General features: G+C 43.9%; 1 protein-coding gene across 4 annotated transcripts in view; it reads left to right on the forward strand.

Annotated features, from left to right (window-relative positions):
- The window catches only part of PTPRO (protein tyrosine phosphatase receptor type O), an 814,046-nt gene that overhangs the window by 297,761 nt on the left and 501,047 nt on the right, over positions 1-15,238 (forward strand). For all 4 annotated transcript variants that reach the window (XM_069228459.1, XM_069228458.1, XM_069228461.1 and 1 more), the window contains exon 2: positions 8,722-8,995. In XM_069228459.1, the coding sequence (XP_069084560.1) occupies positions 8,722-8,995 (274 nt within the window). The remainder of the gene's footprint in view (positions 1-8,721; positions 8,996-15,238) is intronic.

Here is a 15,238-nt window from a genome sequence, read left to right on the forward strand (position 1 = left end):
GGCAGACAGAGGAATCATTGCTCTCACAGAGGCTCACTGTCTGTGACAGCAATGCTGATTCCCACAGGAGCTGGGGGACTAGCTGGGACAGTAAGACCTTCAGGCTCCCCCACGGTCCCCATCATTGAGTCTGGGTTCCCTTGGGGGGCACCAAGGTCACATGGCCATGCCCCGGGGCATGGGGTCCCTGGGGCAGAGATCGGCCCTAGGGAAAGGGTCATGAGGGTCATGCGGCACACCTCCCAACAAAATAATTCATAATAATTAGGCCGGGCCCCAGGGTATGGGGTCCACGGGTCAAGATCGGTCTACGGAGGGGGGCAACGTGGCCCTCTTCCCCCAAAAAATAATTAGGCCAGTGGGTGGGGTCTTCATACGTAACTATAACTCACCCCCTCGCCATGCACTGCTAATTACCCCAGATATTTCAGCGCTCATGACAACTTCTATAACGTCATTACAAATATAAATGAAACATTAGAACTCACATTATTAAAGAAAAAGACTGTGCATGGCGGGCGCGACTTATAGTTGCCCTAGGGCATGAATTATAGTTACTTGAAAGAACTCTAACTATAACTGCAGAATTTCTATGGTTTTCTAGGAATAAATTCAGAACTTAACTATAATGTCCCTGTAACTTTTCATTTTATGTAAGGGAATTTTTTTTAATTGTATTTCTTAACTATAACGTCCCTGTAGCCTTTGTTTTTTTCAGTGAATATACATATATATACATATATATATATATATATATATATATATATATATATGTAGTGCTAGTCAGTGCCCTGCTGTCTCCCCTTCTCCCTGCTTGTCCCTTCACCCTAAATGCTGCTCACTTGCTCTAATGCTGTGTAATGTCAAGTACACCTGACTGGATTTAACTCAAATCCTGTGACTAGGTGAAGGAAGAACCTTAAGCACTGAATGGGCCTGAACCAAGCCTGCCACCTTGTGTCAGACCGTGGCCTGAACAATGACTAGCGGAAGCATGGCTGGGAATGCACAGCTAAAATAATATATTGGCTACCTGCCTGTTTCCTGCATCCTGTGTCTTGTTCTGGGAAGACAAGGCGCCAGTCACAGCACGTGGCTTGCCAAAGATCACCAGAGGGCGAAAGCTCCCTTGCAGTCAATTGCCATGGAGGTGTGACACACTTGAAAGGAAAATACTCTTTGGCATGATTGGCTTCCCTCAAACATCTATGGACACATTTTAATGGGAGTGGACTGTCGGTTGCAACTCAAACTCCACTGCAGTGGGGATAATTTGACTCATTTTGCTTACACCATGCTCAAGTTTTACTTCTAAGAGCTGCACACGGTGAAGAGAAAAGCAACATACTTTTCGACTATCTCTCTTAGAAAGGTAATGGCTACACCCCCAGGAATGGTGAAAATACCTTCAGCTGCCGCGTCTGAAGGAGCAGATATAGTAGACTCCTTTGTGAACTGAGAACCTGCCCTATTCATTCTACCTGGGTGATTCTGGTATGGTCCGATGTGTTGGAGGATAGGCCTGCTGAAAACAAGGACTGCTGCAGAGGCACTGATGACCCAGAAGTGCACAAAGTCGTTGTCACCAAATTCCTATAGTCCAAGGTGGGGCTGACACACCTACACAGGGACAGGTCTGACAACAAACCTCTCATTTCCCACTTACCATTTTAGTCTGCCTTTTGATATGTGCCTTGATGTGGCTTCATTTCTTCAGAGAAGAGGAGGCTAGTACAAGGCTGTACTCTGCTACTCCTTCCTTATGTTTGCCTATTCCACCTCTACTATATGCACAGGCACAATGCCTCTGTAAACCAAGTAATCACCCACTGAATTACTGTCTCAGTGAATTAGCTGTATGGACTGTTCCACTGATTGAGTGATCACTGAAAACACTAAAGTACCTGCTGATGTTGCTCAGTTCAGAATCCGTGTTCACTTTTTCAGATTCCACTGTCAAAAAAAGATAGATTTGAATTAAAAAAGTGCCAATATGCATGACAAAGGATGAGGACGCTGAGTGCGTCCAAGGAAACTGATGAAAAGCAGTTCGATACGAACTTTGGAAATTAAAATACAAACAAAACATGGAAATTTCTTTGTAAAATGCCCACAAAAAGGTTTGTCTCACTTATAGTACTGTGTGCTACAAATAGTTAATTCTGGGACTGTTTTTCTAAATTAATTTGTTAAGTGTAGGCAAGAAATAGTATGTATAAACCCAACTACCTCAAATCTAGTAGCACCATGGATACAAAACACTTTAGAACTGCGAGGAAGTAGGTCCTAAACACAACCCTGACTTACCTGCTGCGCTGCTTAAACCTGACAACTAGTTGCGAGGCTACTTACAACATGAGCATGTTACTGCTAATGTGCGAGCAGAAATACTGTGCAGTGTTGCTGGTGCCATTGTGTAGGACTACAGAAGTAATCTTTCCAAATGTAATGTACACATCATCTTAACTGACTGTGAATCACATCACCACTTCATTGTAATATATTTTCCAGGATTTATTCAAGCTCTTTGAAAGGATATTTGATCTAAACAAGTAATACAAAAATCCAGCAGAGTGGTAGTTGCTTCTGGTGGTGACTTCGATTTAAATCATGAAGACAAAGTAACAATTAATTGGCAATTACCGAAAAAACACAGACTTACAATGTGCCTTTCGTTGACCATGTTTATCTATTTATTGAAACACATTTGGTAATGCATGTATCCCTCAAATTCTGCTACGTTAGTATGCCACACAACATCATTTGACACTCTATATGATCATTTGACACTCTATATGCCACACAACATCATTTGACACTCTATATGATCATTTGACACTCTATATGCCACACAACATCATTTGACACTCTATATGATTTCCATATGATTCAAATAATATACATGGATAGGAAAAGTATGGGTTACACGAGAACAACCCCTTACTGGGCTCTCTGCCAGATGTCCTTCCTACAGGCATTAAATAAGCATTTGTTTGAGTGGGCTGACATAAATGACATGTGGGGGCATGTTCTACCTCTATCTAATGTCTGACCAGTTCTCTTCATATAGAGCTAGCGACTAAAGCTTCCTAGAAACACTTTTATTTCAAGACAGTTTAAACAAAGGGTAAATTAGTATGGCTATTTATGGTAAGGCATGTATGGACACCCTCTTTGCAGAAAGTGCATTAAGAATGTATTCATAAAACACAAGCACCTTTATTAATCCAAATAACCATAAACATTTTTCTCTACTGTAATTTAGTATTTGGCAATTTAACTATAAACTGGTACATTTCCAGTTGAAATAAATGTGTCTATCACAATTGTATAAGCCTATTAGATAGGTTGTCAATGGCTCCACGCGTGCCTCGGGCCACCCTTCTGTTTTAAATTGATGCATGGATATAAACAGAATTTTATCACAAGAAGTTATCAGTAACCGCTAAAAGTACTTCTCTGGCCTTCTCATCAAGATGCACTACTCTACTCTGTTAATGACCAATACACTTAGCAGTAGGCATCTTCTCCAAATATTAAGCGTTAATACATTTTGACAGGGCACATTTAAAATGTACTGAGATTTTTAAGGATCTCAAAACACATCAGTTAAATCATTTTAAATAAGGAGCTATTAATGCGCGCGTGAAAAAATAAAAATCCCTAAAAGGTGTGAGGCAGCGATCAAGAGAAGCATTAAAATGTCATTTACCTTTTTAAAGTGGGGTCATGTTTAATACAGGACTCTGGCGTCATCACTTCATTTTTTTATAGAGGTGCATGTTACATGATCAATCACTAAGCTTTTAAAGCGAGTCTATGCCCCGTCTGTCTTTGGTCCCAATTATTTTACACCTTATTTCATCTTAATTCTGTCCACTTTAAAATGGTAATGTGAAAAGAAAGAACTTACTGTACCAGAATGCTTTATTCCGATTGGTTACTGAATCAATCCGTGTTTGTTGATTATAACATGATGTCTGCTACACAAAAATGTTTAATGTTAATGTATTGGTCAGTCAGTGTGGCTGAATGACAAGCTATCTGAGGCTACCTGGTGTGGATTGAAGTTGAAACTGTCTTTCTACAGCAGAGTATTTCCAGTAGACTTTACTTCTATGGAGCGTAGATCGCCCTATGCACTCAATGATAAACAGCGAAGATCAGCATCAGTGAAGAAAGCAGCTCTGCAGCAAGTACACGTTCTCTGCTTCTCGTGTGCAGGAAGGAAATTGCTCATATGGAAAAAGGTACCTAAAGGTACTAAAAGGCTGGGTCTACCCAGGGCCAGCTTTGGCGCTGTTGGCACCTGGTAGGGCAATCCTTCCCCCTTTCCCCCACCCAGCCTCCTCCTCTGATCACCTCACTACCACTGGGCACAAAGGGGCATATTTATACTCCGTTTGCGCCAAATTAGCGTTGTTTTTTTCGACGCAAATTCGGCGCAAAACTAACGCCATATTTATACTTTGGCGTTAGACGCGTCTAGCGCCAAAGTATGGGAAAATAGCGTCATTTTTTTGCGTGAACGCCTTCCTTGCGTTAATGAGATGCAAGGAAGGCGTTCCCGTCTAAAAAAATGACGGCGACGCAAATGCGTCGTATTTATACTCCCGGGCAAAAATCACACCCGGGAGTGGTCGGGTCAAAAAACCCCGCATTTGCGCCACTTTTTAACGCCTGGGTCAGGGTAGGCGTTAAGGGACCTGTGGGCTCAAAATGAGCCCACAGCTGCCCTCCCATGCCCCCAGGAACCCCCCCTGCCACCCTTGCCCACCCCAGGAGGACACCCAAGGATGGAGAGACCCACCCCAGGGACATTCAGGTAAGTTCAGGTAAGTATACATGTTTTTTTTTTTTTTTTTTTTTGGCATAGGGGGGCCTGATTTGTGCCCCCCTACATGCCACAATGCCCAATGACCATGCCCAGGGGACAGAAGTCCCCTGGGCATGGCCATTGGGCAAGGGGGCATGACTCCTGTCTTTACTAAGACAGGAGTCATGTAAATGGTGTCTGGGCGTCGTTTAAAATGGCGCAAATCGGGTTAAGACGATTTTTTAGCGTCAACCTGACTTGCGCCATTTTTAAGACGCCCTAACGCCATTTTTCCCTACGCCGGCGCTGCCTGGTGTACGTGGTTTTTTTCCACGCACACCAGGCAGCGCCGGTCTGCTTGCGCCGGCTAACGCCATTCAATAAATACGGCGCCCGCATGGCGCTTCAGAATGGCGTTAGCCGGCGCAAAATGTTTTGACGCTAAACTGCGTTAGCGCAGTTTAGCGTCAAAAAGTATAAATACGGGCCAAAGTGCCCCTCATCTCTCCATAGGCCTTTTATCACATACATTTCATTTGTTTTAAAGCTCTGGTAAAAGTTGGCTTTACTAATAAGAAAGTATATCTACCCAAATAAATCCTTTTTAGCAACATTAGGAATAGATAATGAAAGAATGGGGAAAAAACATAGGGGCATATTTATACTCCGTTTGCGCCGAATTAGCGTCGTTTTTTTCTACGCAAATTCGGTGCAAAACTAACGCCATATTTATACTTTGGCGTTAGACGCGTCTAGCGCCAAAGTATGGGCAAATAGCGTCATTTTTTTGCGTGAACGCCTTCCTTGCGTTAATGAGATGCAAGGAAGGCGTTCCCGTCTAAAAAAATGACGGCGACGCAAATGCGTCGTATTTATACTCCCGGGCAAAAATCACGCCCGGGAGTGGTCGGGTCAAAAAAAACCCGCATTTGCGCCACTTTTTAACGCCTGGGTCAGGGTAGGCGTTAAGTGACCTGTGGGCTCAAAATGAGCCCACAGCTGCCCTCTGATGCCCCCAGGGACCCCCCCGCCACCCTTGCCCACCCCAGGAGGACACCCAAGGATGGAGGAACCCACCCCAGGGACATTCAGGTAAGTTCAGGTAAGTATAATTTTTTTTTTTTTTATTTATTTTTTTTTTTGGCATAGGGGGGCCTGATTTGTGCCCCCCTACATGCCACAATGCCCAATGACCATGCCCAGGGGACAGAAGTCCCCTGGGCATGGCCATTGGGCAAGGGGGCATGACTCCTGTCTTTATTAAGACAGGAGTCATGTAAATGGCGTCTGGGCGTCGTTTAAAATGGCGCAAATCGGGTTAAGACGATTTTTTAGCGTCAACCTGACTTGCGCCATTTTTAAGACGCCCTAACGCCATTTTTCCCTACGCCGGCGCTGCCTGGTGTACGTGTTTTTTTTCCACGCACACCAGGCGGCGCCGGTCTGCTTGCGCCGGCTAACGCCATTCAATAAATACGGCGCCCGCATGGCGCTTCAGAATGGCGTTAGCCGGCGCAAAATTTTTTGACGCTAAACTGCGTTAGCGCAGTTTAGCGTCAAAAAGTATAAATACGGGCCATAGGGCCATATTTATACTCCGTTTGCGCCGAATTAGCGTCGTTTTTTTCGACGCAAATTCGGCGCAAAACTAACGCCATATTTATACTTTGGCGTTAGACGCGTCTAGCGCCAAAGTATGGGCAAATAGCGTCATTTTTTTGCGTGAACGCCTTCCTTGCGTTAATGAGATGCAAGGAAGGCGTTCCCGTCTAAAAAAAATGACGGCAACGCAAATGCGTCGTATTTATACTCCCGGGCAAAAATCACGCCCGGGAGTGGTCGGGTCAAAAAACCCCGCATTTGCGCCACTTTTTAACGCCTGGGTCAGGGTAGGCGTTAAGGGACCTGTGGGCTCAAAATGAGCCCACAGCTGCCCTCCCATGCCCCCAGGGACCCCCCCTGCCACCCTTGCCCACCCCAGCAGGACACCCAAGGATGGAGGGACCCACCCCAGGGACATTCAGGTAAGTTCAGGTAAGTATAATTTTTTTTTTTTTTTTTACTTTTTTTTTGGCATAGGGGGGCCTGATTTGTGCCCCCCTACATGCCACAATGCCCAATGACCATGCCCAGGGGACAGAAGTCCCCTGGGCATGGCCATTGGGCAAGGGGGCATGACTCCTGTCTTTACTAAGACAGGAGTCATGTAAATGGCGTCTGGGCATCGTTTAAAATGGCGCAAATCAGGTTAAGACGATTTTTTAGCGTCAACCTGACTTGCGCCATTTTTAAGACGCCCTAACGCCATTTTTCCCTACGCCGGAGCTGCCTGGTGTACGTGGTTTTTTTCCACGCACACCAGGCAGCGCCGGTCTGCTTGCGCCGGCTAACGCCATTCAATAAATACGGCACCCACATGGTGCTTCAGAATGGCGTTAGCCGGCGCAAAATTTTTTGACGCTAAACTGCGTTAGCGCAGTTTAGCGTCAAAAAGTATAAATACGGGCCATAAAGTCCTAACCTATTTTATGTAGTTTGCACACAGCTCTTTAAAGACATTTCCACAATCCACATAGAATACACATCTGAGATCTGCACAGTACGCGTTCATTGTAGCAAGCATTTTAAAACACTGTGCTACTTTATGGCGAGTCAAAACAGCCACTAGACAAAATGCCAATCCCTCTCTCTAGCAGGAACATTAGTCACAAAATATATCTTGACATTTTCATTGCTGCCTGAAATCTGGATGCAAAAGGAACTTTGCAGCAGGGGTTTTCAAACTGTAAGTAATTGCTAATCACAGGGCCCACTCTTCGGTCAGCACCCCCTCTCCAGGTGAGCGCCCAGTGTGGCCGCACCAGTCGTGCCCTAAAGGCGGCCCTGTGTCTACCATGAGAACACAGAGCAGGTACATCCCTGATCTAAACGACAAGGTTAGGAAGAGACTTGGGCATATAGGTTTGGGTCCAGTTAGTAGAGCCAGACCATTTCACTGGTAGCGCAAAGAGCACCATGGATGACAACCCTAAACCAGGCCCAACCTTTCCATAATCCTAAGTGCCAGAAAGATTAAACAACAAGGTAAGGCAGTGGAAAGGAGTACTCAGGACTCTGTAGGGTGTTCCATTTTGACATAGAGAACAAGTGCTCAATAACAATATAGAAGCATACAAATACTGCTCATTGCTCCATGAAATGCTGTTTGTTAGCCATGATAACCGAACTGATAGATCTCATTCTAATGAATGGAGAATGCCTTATTTATACGAATATAGGCCCATATTTAAACTTTTTTAGCGCCGCATTTGCCCGCGTTTTCACGCAAAAACGGCGCAACCATACAAAATACAATTGTATTTTTCAAGTTTTCACTGCTTTTGCAGCAACAAATTACGCAAATGCAGTGCTAAAAAACTATAAATATGGGCCATAGTTTTAATCTTGTTATATGTGAAGTATTAACATTTCGTTTCAAACAGAAATGTCCAAACTTTCATTTAATTGTTGAATAGTCTGAATATATAACCACATTTTTCTTTAATAGTAATACTTTCAGACAAACATTTATATTGTAGCTGCTTCAAAATGTTGGAATTTGAACCATTCATTGGTGGCTTTCTTGCTCTAGGCCTCTCAATAAATTTGCCTAAGTTCAACAAATTCTAGTTGACAATGAAGAGCTGATTTGGCATTTTAAATGTTATTTGTTTTTTCAAAAAGATGTAGCATATGTTATAATGCTAATGCACCGAAAATATTATACCTCTACATTGGAACTCAAGTTTCCCAAATAAACCTATCTGTCAAGTAGATCGCTTGTCCCTGTCAAATTCCAAATATTTGGTCTGATATTCATTTTTTGTTGTGTCAATTCTTTATTAATTTCTACTATACCCTTACAGAATGCAGCTCCATTTCGTGTTGCCGTCAGAGAGGATAACTCCATCTTAATCTCCCTGGAGCCATCTGATGTGGTCAGCGCCTCCTCTGTGTACATTGTGAAGATTACTGGAGAATCCCAGAACTACTTCTTCCAATTTGAGGAATTTAATAGCACATTACCTGCCCCCATCACCTTCAATGCCAGCTACCATGGCCTTTATTACATAATCACTCTGATGGTTGGGAGCCCCAACATGATCCCACGGCCAGCCAAGTCCATCACAGTGCTAACGAGTGAGTATACTGCTTTTCAGTATTTAGCTTTCTTAGATGTCTTGTCCACATTAGAGCTGCTCGAGTCCCACTTAAGGAAAAATGGAGCCTAACCTGTTTGAAAGTTAAATGAATAGTGAAATGAAAATCTAACACACAGTATACTTTAGTAAGAAAAAAGATTTGCTTCTCTGCATGGTCACTCAGCGTGAAGGAAATGTTGGATTTTGTGGCTGGGGCAAATGAATAATACAGTTTTAACACACATATGCTATTTTGGACTTAATGCTGGAAGGCCCTACAGCCAAGGCTTTTCAGAACTGCTTTGGCACTTAAGCATGCAAAAACGCTCAAAGCTTTTTTTATGACAATTCTTCGACAATATGTTAACTACTACCAAGAGTGAATCGAAGGGCTTTGTCTCGGCAGGCAGGGGGTGCGGGTGGGTTTGGGGGGTTGAGGGGCATGGGAGAAAATGAATAAAAAAAAATGTTTTAAATCACTTACCTGCTTTGCTCCCGTGCCGCTCCTCTCCCATCGCTGTTGCAGGCACATGATCCCAGCCTGCCCTGCCGCCTATCCTGACGCTGCTCTGAGCAGCGTCAGGATTGGTTGGGAGCACCCAGCCAGGGTGTTTCCAGGCAGCCTGGGAGCCTGTGCAGGCTCACTGGGCTGGAGAGAGCCCTGTGCGCATGTGTGTTTGACCGGCCCGAAACAGCCGGCCAAACACACATGCACTCTTAGGGGTGTGCATAGTGCACTCCCCTCTGCTCGTCACCCCCAACGCCCTGTCCCTTTCACAGGGAAAGGATAATAAACAGAGTTAATTACAGAGTTTATTATCCTTTCCTTTTTAAAGCATTTGCAGTGGTTGCTGCTGGTGGGGGATTGGGGGCGACGCTCCTCCGACCCAGCGGAGGAGCTGCGTCTGACTACTACCATATATACGATCTCAGAAAAAACAAGTCTTGGAATAAGAGAGGAGAAAGAAGCGAAACTGAGACAAAACATAGGGCCTGATTTAGAGTTTGGCAGAGGGGTTACTCTGTCACAAACGTGATGGGTATCCCGTCCACCATAGGCTATAATAAAATTGTAAAACAGCAGACGGGATATCTGTCATGTTTGCAACAGAGTAACCCCCTCCACCAAACTCTAAATAAGGGCCATAGTGTCCAGTGGAGTGTATCCCTCATCATGGTGTTCTGCTGATGAATGTTGTGGTCCTTACTGAGGTGCAGTAAAACCTATTGCTCGAAAATTATTTTAGTCCTACAAGAAACAGTTTGTCGGACATTGATGTGCCATCAGCAAGGATTCCAGGACTTTAGTGATTTGCATCATCTCTTACAAGCTTGCAGCAGGAATGGAAATCAAAATGGCTAGAATAATTTTTAGGTCAGGCTTGACTGCACAGCTATGCCTATGTGATCCACCTAAAAAAGAGCTTTCAGGAGTACAGAGAGGGACTTTGGCTTTACCCATGTGTTTGTAGACGGGAATGCATGTTTTGATTGGGCAAACGTTGTGTCATTCCACAAAAAGAGTGCTTTTTGAACTTCTACTGACGTCTGAGGAGTTTTTCCTCTCACCTAAAATGTTCACTGAATTAACATAATGAGGGGGCATCACAGTAAGTAGTTTGATAAAGTGGCAATACATTCTGTCTTTTGCTATCTCTTCTGGGCCTGGCCTAGATTAACTGAACTTTTCCTCCACCTTTGACTATTTTCCTTCCCTATGTTTTATCATCCTTCTTTCCCCTTCTTGTTTCCCAAATCATCCTATTTTATTGTGCCCATTTCCCAGATTTTATCTTCACTTGTCTGTTACTTTTCACTTGTGTGTACCACATTCACTCTTTCGTTATCTATTTCTCTCGTCTTGTAAACTAATTCTCTGACATCCCTCATCTCCCTCTCCACCCCCACCCCATTCTCAGCATTGAAGGACCAGCAGGATTGCAGTGGAGTTACTAATATGCCATGCCTTACAGAAGCACTCTTCACTGAGGCATGTGATAAGAAGACACGTCTCTTCATCCCTAGGGATGCTACCCTCACCCTTTCCCTTAAACCAAACAAGCTACCCCATCCATGCAACTCATACACGCCGCTGTCACTTATTAACATGGATGCCAAAATGCTGGTCAAAATCTTTTCTAACAGGCTGGCACCAATGGTGACTGAACTGATGCTACGTGGTCAATCTAGTTTTGTGTCTACTTGATCTGAGTCTCATAACTTGTGCACAAATTTTGCCTTCAAACATCAGTTGAACCCAGATATGAAGGTGACAGCTATACTACTAGATGCATTTGACTCCTTGTATGAGGTCATACCTCATACCTCACAGAATAGGAATTCTGGCATAATGGCATTCTTCATTGTACTGATAAAGCTGCTCTATGCCATCCTCACTGCTTGTATCCATGTTAATGGGTTTCTGTCTGATGCAACAGAGATAGCACGTGGCTCAACTCAGGGTGTCCACTTCCCCCTAAATTATTTGTTTTAGCTGTGGAAACACTCACTTGAAAGCTGAGGTAAAATAATTCACAGCATTCTTTGAATTTTATGAAACTGGATGGACAAGCAATTATTAGTATATGCTGATGATATTGTATTTTATGCCTGTAATCCCAAGAAAAGCGTGACACCAATTATATTAGATATTCAATTTAATGTCAGGTCTCCACATCAATTACAGTAATTCTCTTATATCTCCGATCACCCCTGGCCTCCAAAAATGTTCTCTTGACTTTTCACTTCAATTGAGCACCCACTCTGTGAAATATGGGTGAGTGGCTTAATTAGGACCCAAATACAGTTTTATAGGCAAACTATAGCATTGCCATTGCTAAAACTGAAACTCAGATTAATCGATGGAGAGCCCTGCCCCTCTCCTTGATGGGGAGACTTTCAATATTTCCAATCATATTCAAACCCTTTGCTATTACCATAGGCTCAAAGTCTGAGATTGAGGGTATCTCTGGGCCATTGAAATTAATTCTATATGTAGATTACATCCTCTTGACAGTAGCACCATCAAAGTCATTTATCCCCGCACTCATATCCTGTTTACCACCTTTTCTATTTTCTCAGGTTACAAAACACATTGAAGAAAAAGCGAGGCAATCCCAATATCAAAATACACTACATCTGCATCAGCGGTAGACCACCCTTTCCAATGGAAAGCCTTAAACATTAAGGCCCATATTTATACTTTTTTAGCGCCGCATTTGCGTCGTTTTTTGACGCAAAATCAGCGCAAACATAAAATACAATTGTATTTTGTACGTTTGCGCCGATTTTGCTTAAAAAAAACGACGCAAATGCAGCGCTTACAATGTATAAATACGGGCCTAAATATTTGGGAATTCTGATAGTGGCAAATATTCTTCCCATCATGAAAGACAACCTTGAACCCAAGACAGACCAAATTCAGAGAGACTCTTCCTTTGGGACAGAACAGAAATCGTTAAAATAGTGGTCTCTCTGAGGTACAACTATATCCTGAGCATGCTCCCACTGACTATCGTTCTTCAGATACCGAGAATTATTGATTACAAAAACAAAATTTTCATATGGTTAGGGCAATCTCCAAGACTAGCCCGATCTCTACTGCATGCTGCTCCTAAACAGAGGGGCCTACATCTGCCTAACATCACTGCCCAGCATTTATCACAACTTGCATGCTGTTTCTGCACCGAATTGGAAACCCTGGGCCGGGCCATTATCCGTCGGGGGCTATGGGTCCCGAAATAATATATGCCATCTGAAGAACAACGGATAGTAAGCCCAATCTGGTGATTGTAGCCGCTAGTAAATCCTGGGTACAGGGCCAGATAGTTGGGTCAGCATGAAAATGGAATATGCCACCTCCTTCTGGTACAGTTCAACTTGTGGATATCCAATCAACTGAGCCATGTGGCAAACAAAGGGTATACACATTCTCAAGCACTTGATGGAGTCCATGTCTTTTAAGCCATTCTTTACCCTCCAGACGGATTTCCATTTTGGCCATGACTAATTCTGTTAATACATGCATATTCACTACTGCCTGACTACGGCAATGATACATATATTTCTAAATTGCAAACTTCTATTCTACACTCATATCTTCACAAATGGGGTAGCTACAAGAAGCTAGTCTCAGTCCTTTATGAAACACTCATAGGCAGCCTATAATTAAAACCCATTGCCACCTTTCTACTATATAACTGTAACAAGAAGCTTAGCAGACAGTACTCAGGGGAGGACTGGGCAAACATCCAGCGTGATCATGACAAGAGCCTATGAGAATTCCATCTGAAGTTTAGCTACTTCTAAAACAATCACTGCTGGCATTGGTCCCAGAGGAACTCAGCCAAGCTAAAGTTTATTGCATTTCCTTGTGTTGTAGGGGGGAAATCATGCCAGGAAATATGACTTAAATCATATGGTCGTGCTCCATACTTCATCCTTACTGGGACTCTGTTTTCTCTAGACAATGTGCAACAAACACTCTGCAGTTCACCCCCTCTCCCAAACTGGAGTAATGGCACAATACGGAGGACAACACTGGGATCATCAATTACCAAAGCATCTGACTAGACTCACCCTTGGTGGTGGGCAAGGTCTGCATCCTCAGACATTGGAAGTCGTCTACTGTCCGGACCTGTGCTGAATGGTCAGAAGTCATGACACAAATGGCTCTAAATGAACAATTGATTTATTATATGAAAGTGTCCATTTTTGATGACATGTGGGGTCCTCACCTTGTGACCTAGTTCAAGATCGCTTTGGATATTTGTTCTCTTTACACTGACTGTTTCTTAGGGCTCAGTTCTCCCCCTCCTTCAGGATAATAGTTAGGGCCAGATACTAACCACATGCTCTTTCTGTTTCTAATATGAAAATGGCCCTTGAATCCAATTTATGGTGCAAAAATCTTTTATTGTTTTACATAAATAACAAATAATAGATATGCGAGTATCATTTATTATACCTGAACCCCAAAGGTCCAAGCTTATCAGGCAAAGCTATTCATCTGGCAGGTAAATGAAATGAGAATGTCCAACACACAAAACCCAACTGGTGCATCCCAACCCCCTCCCACCTGTACTCACTTGCCATCCGGTAGGCTATGGGCCGCCCAGCTCACCATTGGGATGGGCAGCTTCATGCTGTAGAGGTCTAATTTCGGTATTGCATCACAAGTTTCAAGTGCTTCCCTGGGACATGAGTCAGCTCCTTGGGAATCAGGTGGAGGACACGCAGTATTTAGGACAGATCAGCTCATTAAACCAGTGGGACATGGAAGGAAATAAATAGGCCTCATAACTCCTGATATGCTTTGGAGCAGTGCACTGCAGTCAGTGTTAATTTCTCCATACCTACTGTCCACCATATTGCGTGCAACCATTTGGTGTGAATAGGTACATTATAACTGCCCAGAGAGATAGGATTGCCTGAGGGGTGGGTCCCAGTGCAAGTCTAATCTGGAGCCCATGCTTAGATATTAGTGGGTATGTAAGAGGATTAGAGAGACCCAGTAAATTGTAGGTTGGGAGGCAGGGCAGCTGTGTATCCATATGCTCATCTATTTCTAGTAGTACCTCTTCCCAGTACCGGACTCGTTAGGGACAGGACCATAGTAGGAGCAATAAAGTGCCCGTCACTCCACAGCCAAGTCAGCAGTTCCACTGTGGGTCAAATACTCATTTTGTAGCCTGACGGGGGGTGAGGTACCAATATCTGGTTATCTTGGTAGACATTTCAGTGTTGACTGCCCTGCCCACAGTATGTCTTGGTCGGTGACATATCTCTCCACATTTATTTTGTGTGAAGGATCACCCTATCTCTCGCTCCCAAAGCATCTGCACCAGGCACTTCGCTTCTGGGCAAGCACTCATAAGGAGGGCATATAGTTTGGTAATTAGACACGTATCTCCGTCCTTCAGGAGGAGCCATTTCTCAAAGAAAGTAAGTAATCTCTATGCTCCATGACTCATGGAAGGCTGCAAGACCCAGAGCTGAAACTGGAGACAGTTAAGCATTCTGTCACTGGGAGTCCGCAGTCCATCTTCAATCGATCAAACTGGATTATCCCTCCTTTGTCGAAGTAGTGCCCCATCCACTTATAACCCATTTGCTGCCAGGCAGAGAAGGCTGTCGGGTAGAGGCCCGGGGTGAAGTCAGGGTTGCCCAGGATAGGAGCCATTAGTGAGCTAGACATGGTAAGACCCCTGTCCCTAGTCGCTACGGAGTACCAGGTCTGCAG

The sequence above is a fragment of the Pleurodeles waltl genome, chromosome 4_1 (genome assembly GCF_031143425.1).
Source record: "Pleurodeles waltl isolate 20211129_DDA chromosome 4_1, aPleWal1.hap1.20221129, whole genome shotgun sequence".
In the NCBI taxonomy this organism is placed as follows: Eukaryota; Metazoa; Chordata; class Amphibia; order Caudata; family Salamandridae; genus Pleurodeles; species Pleurodeles waltl.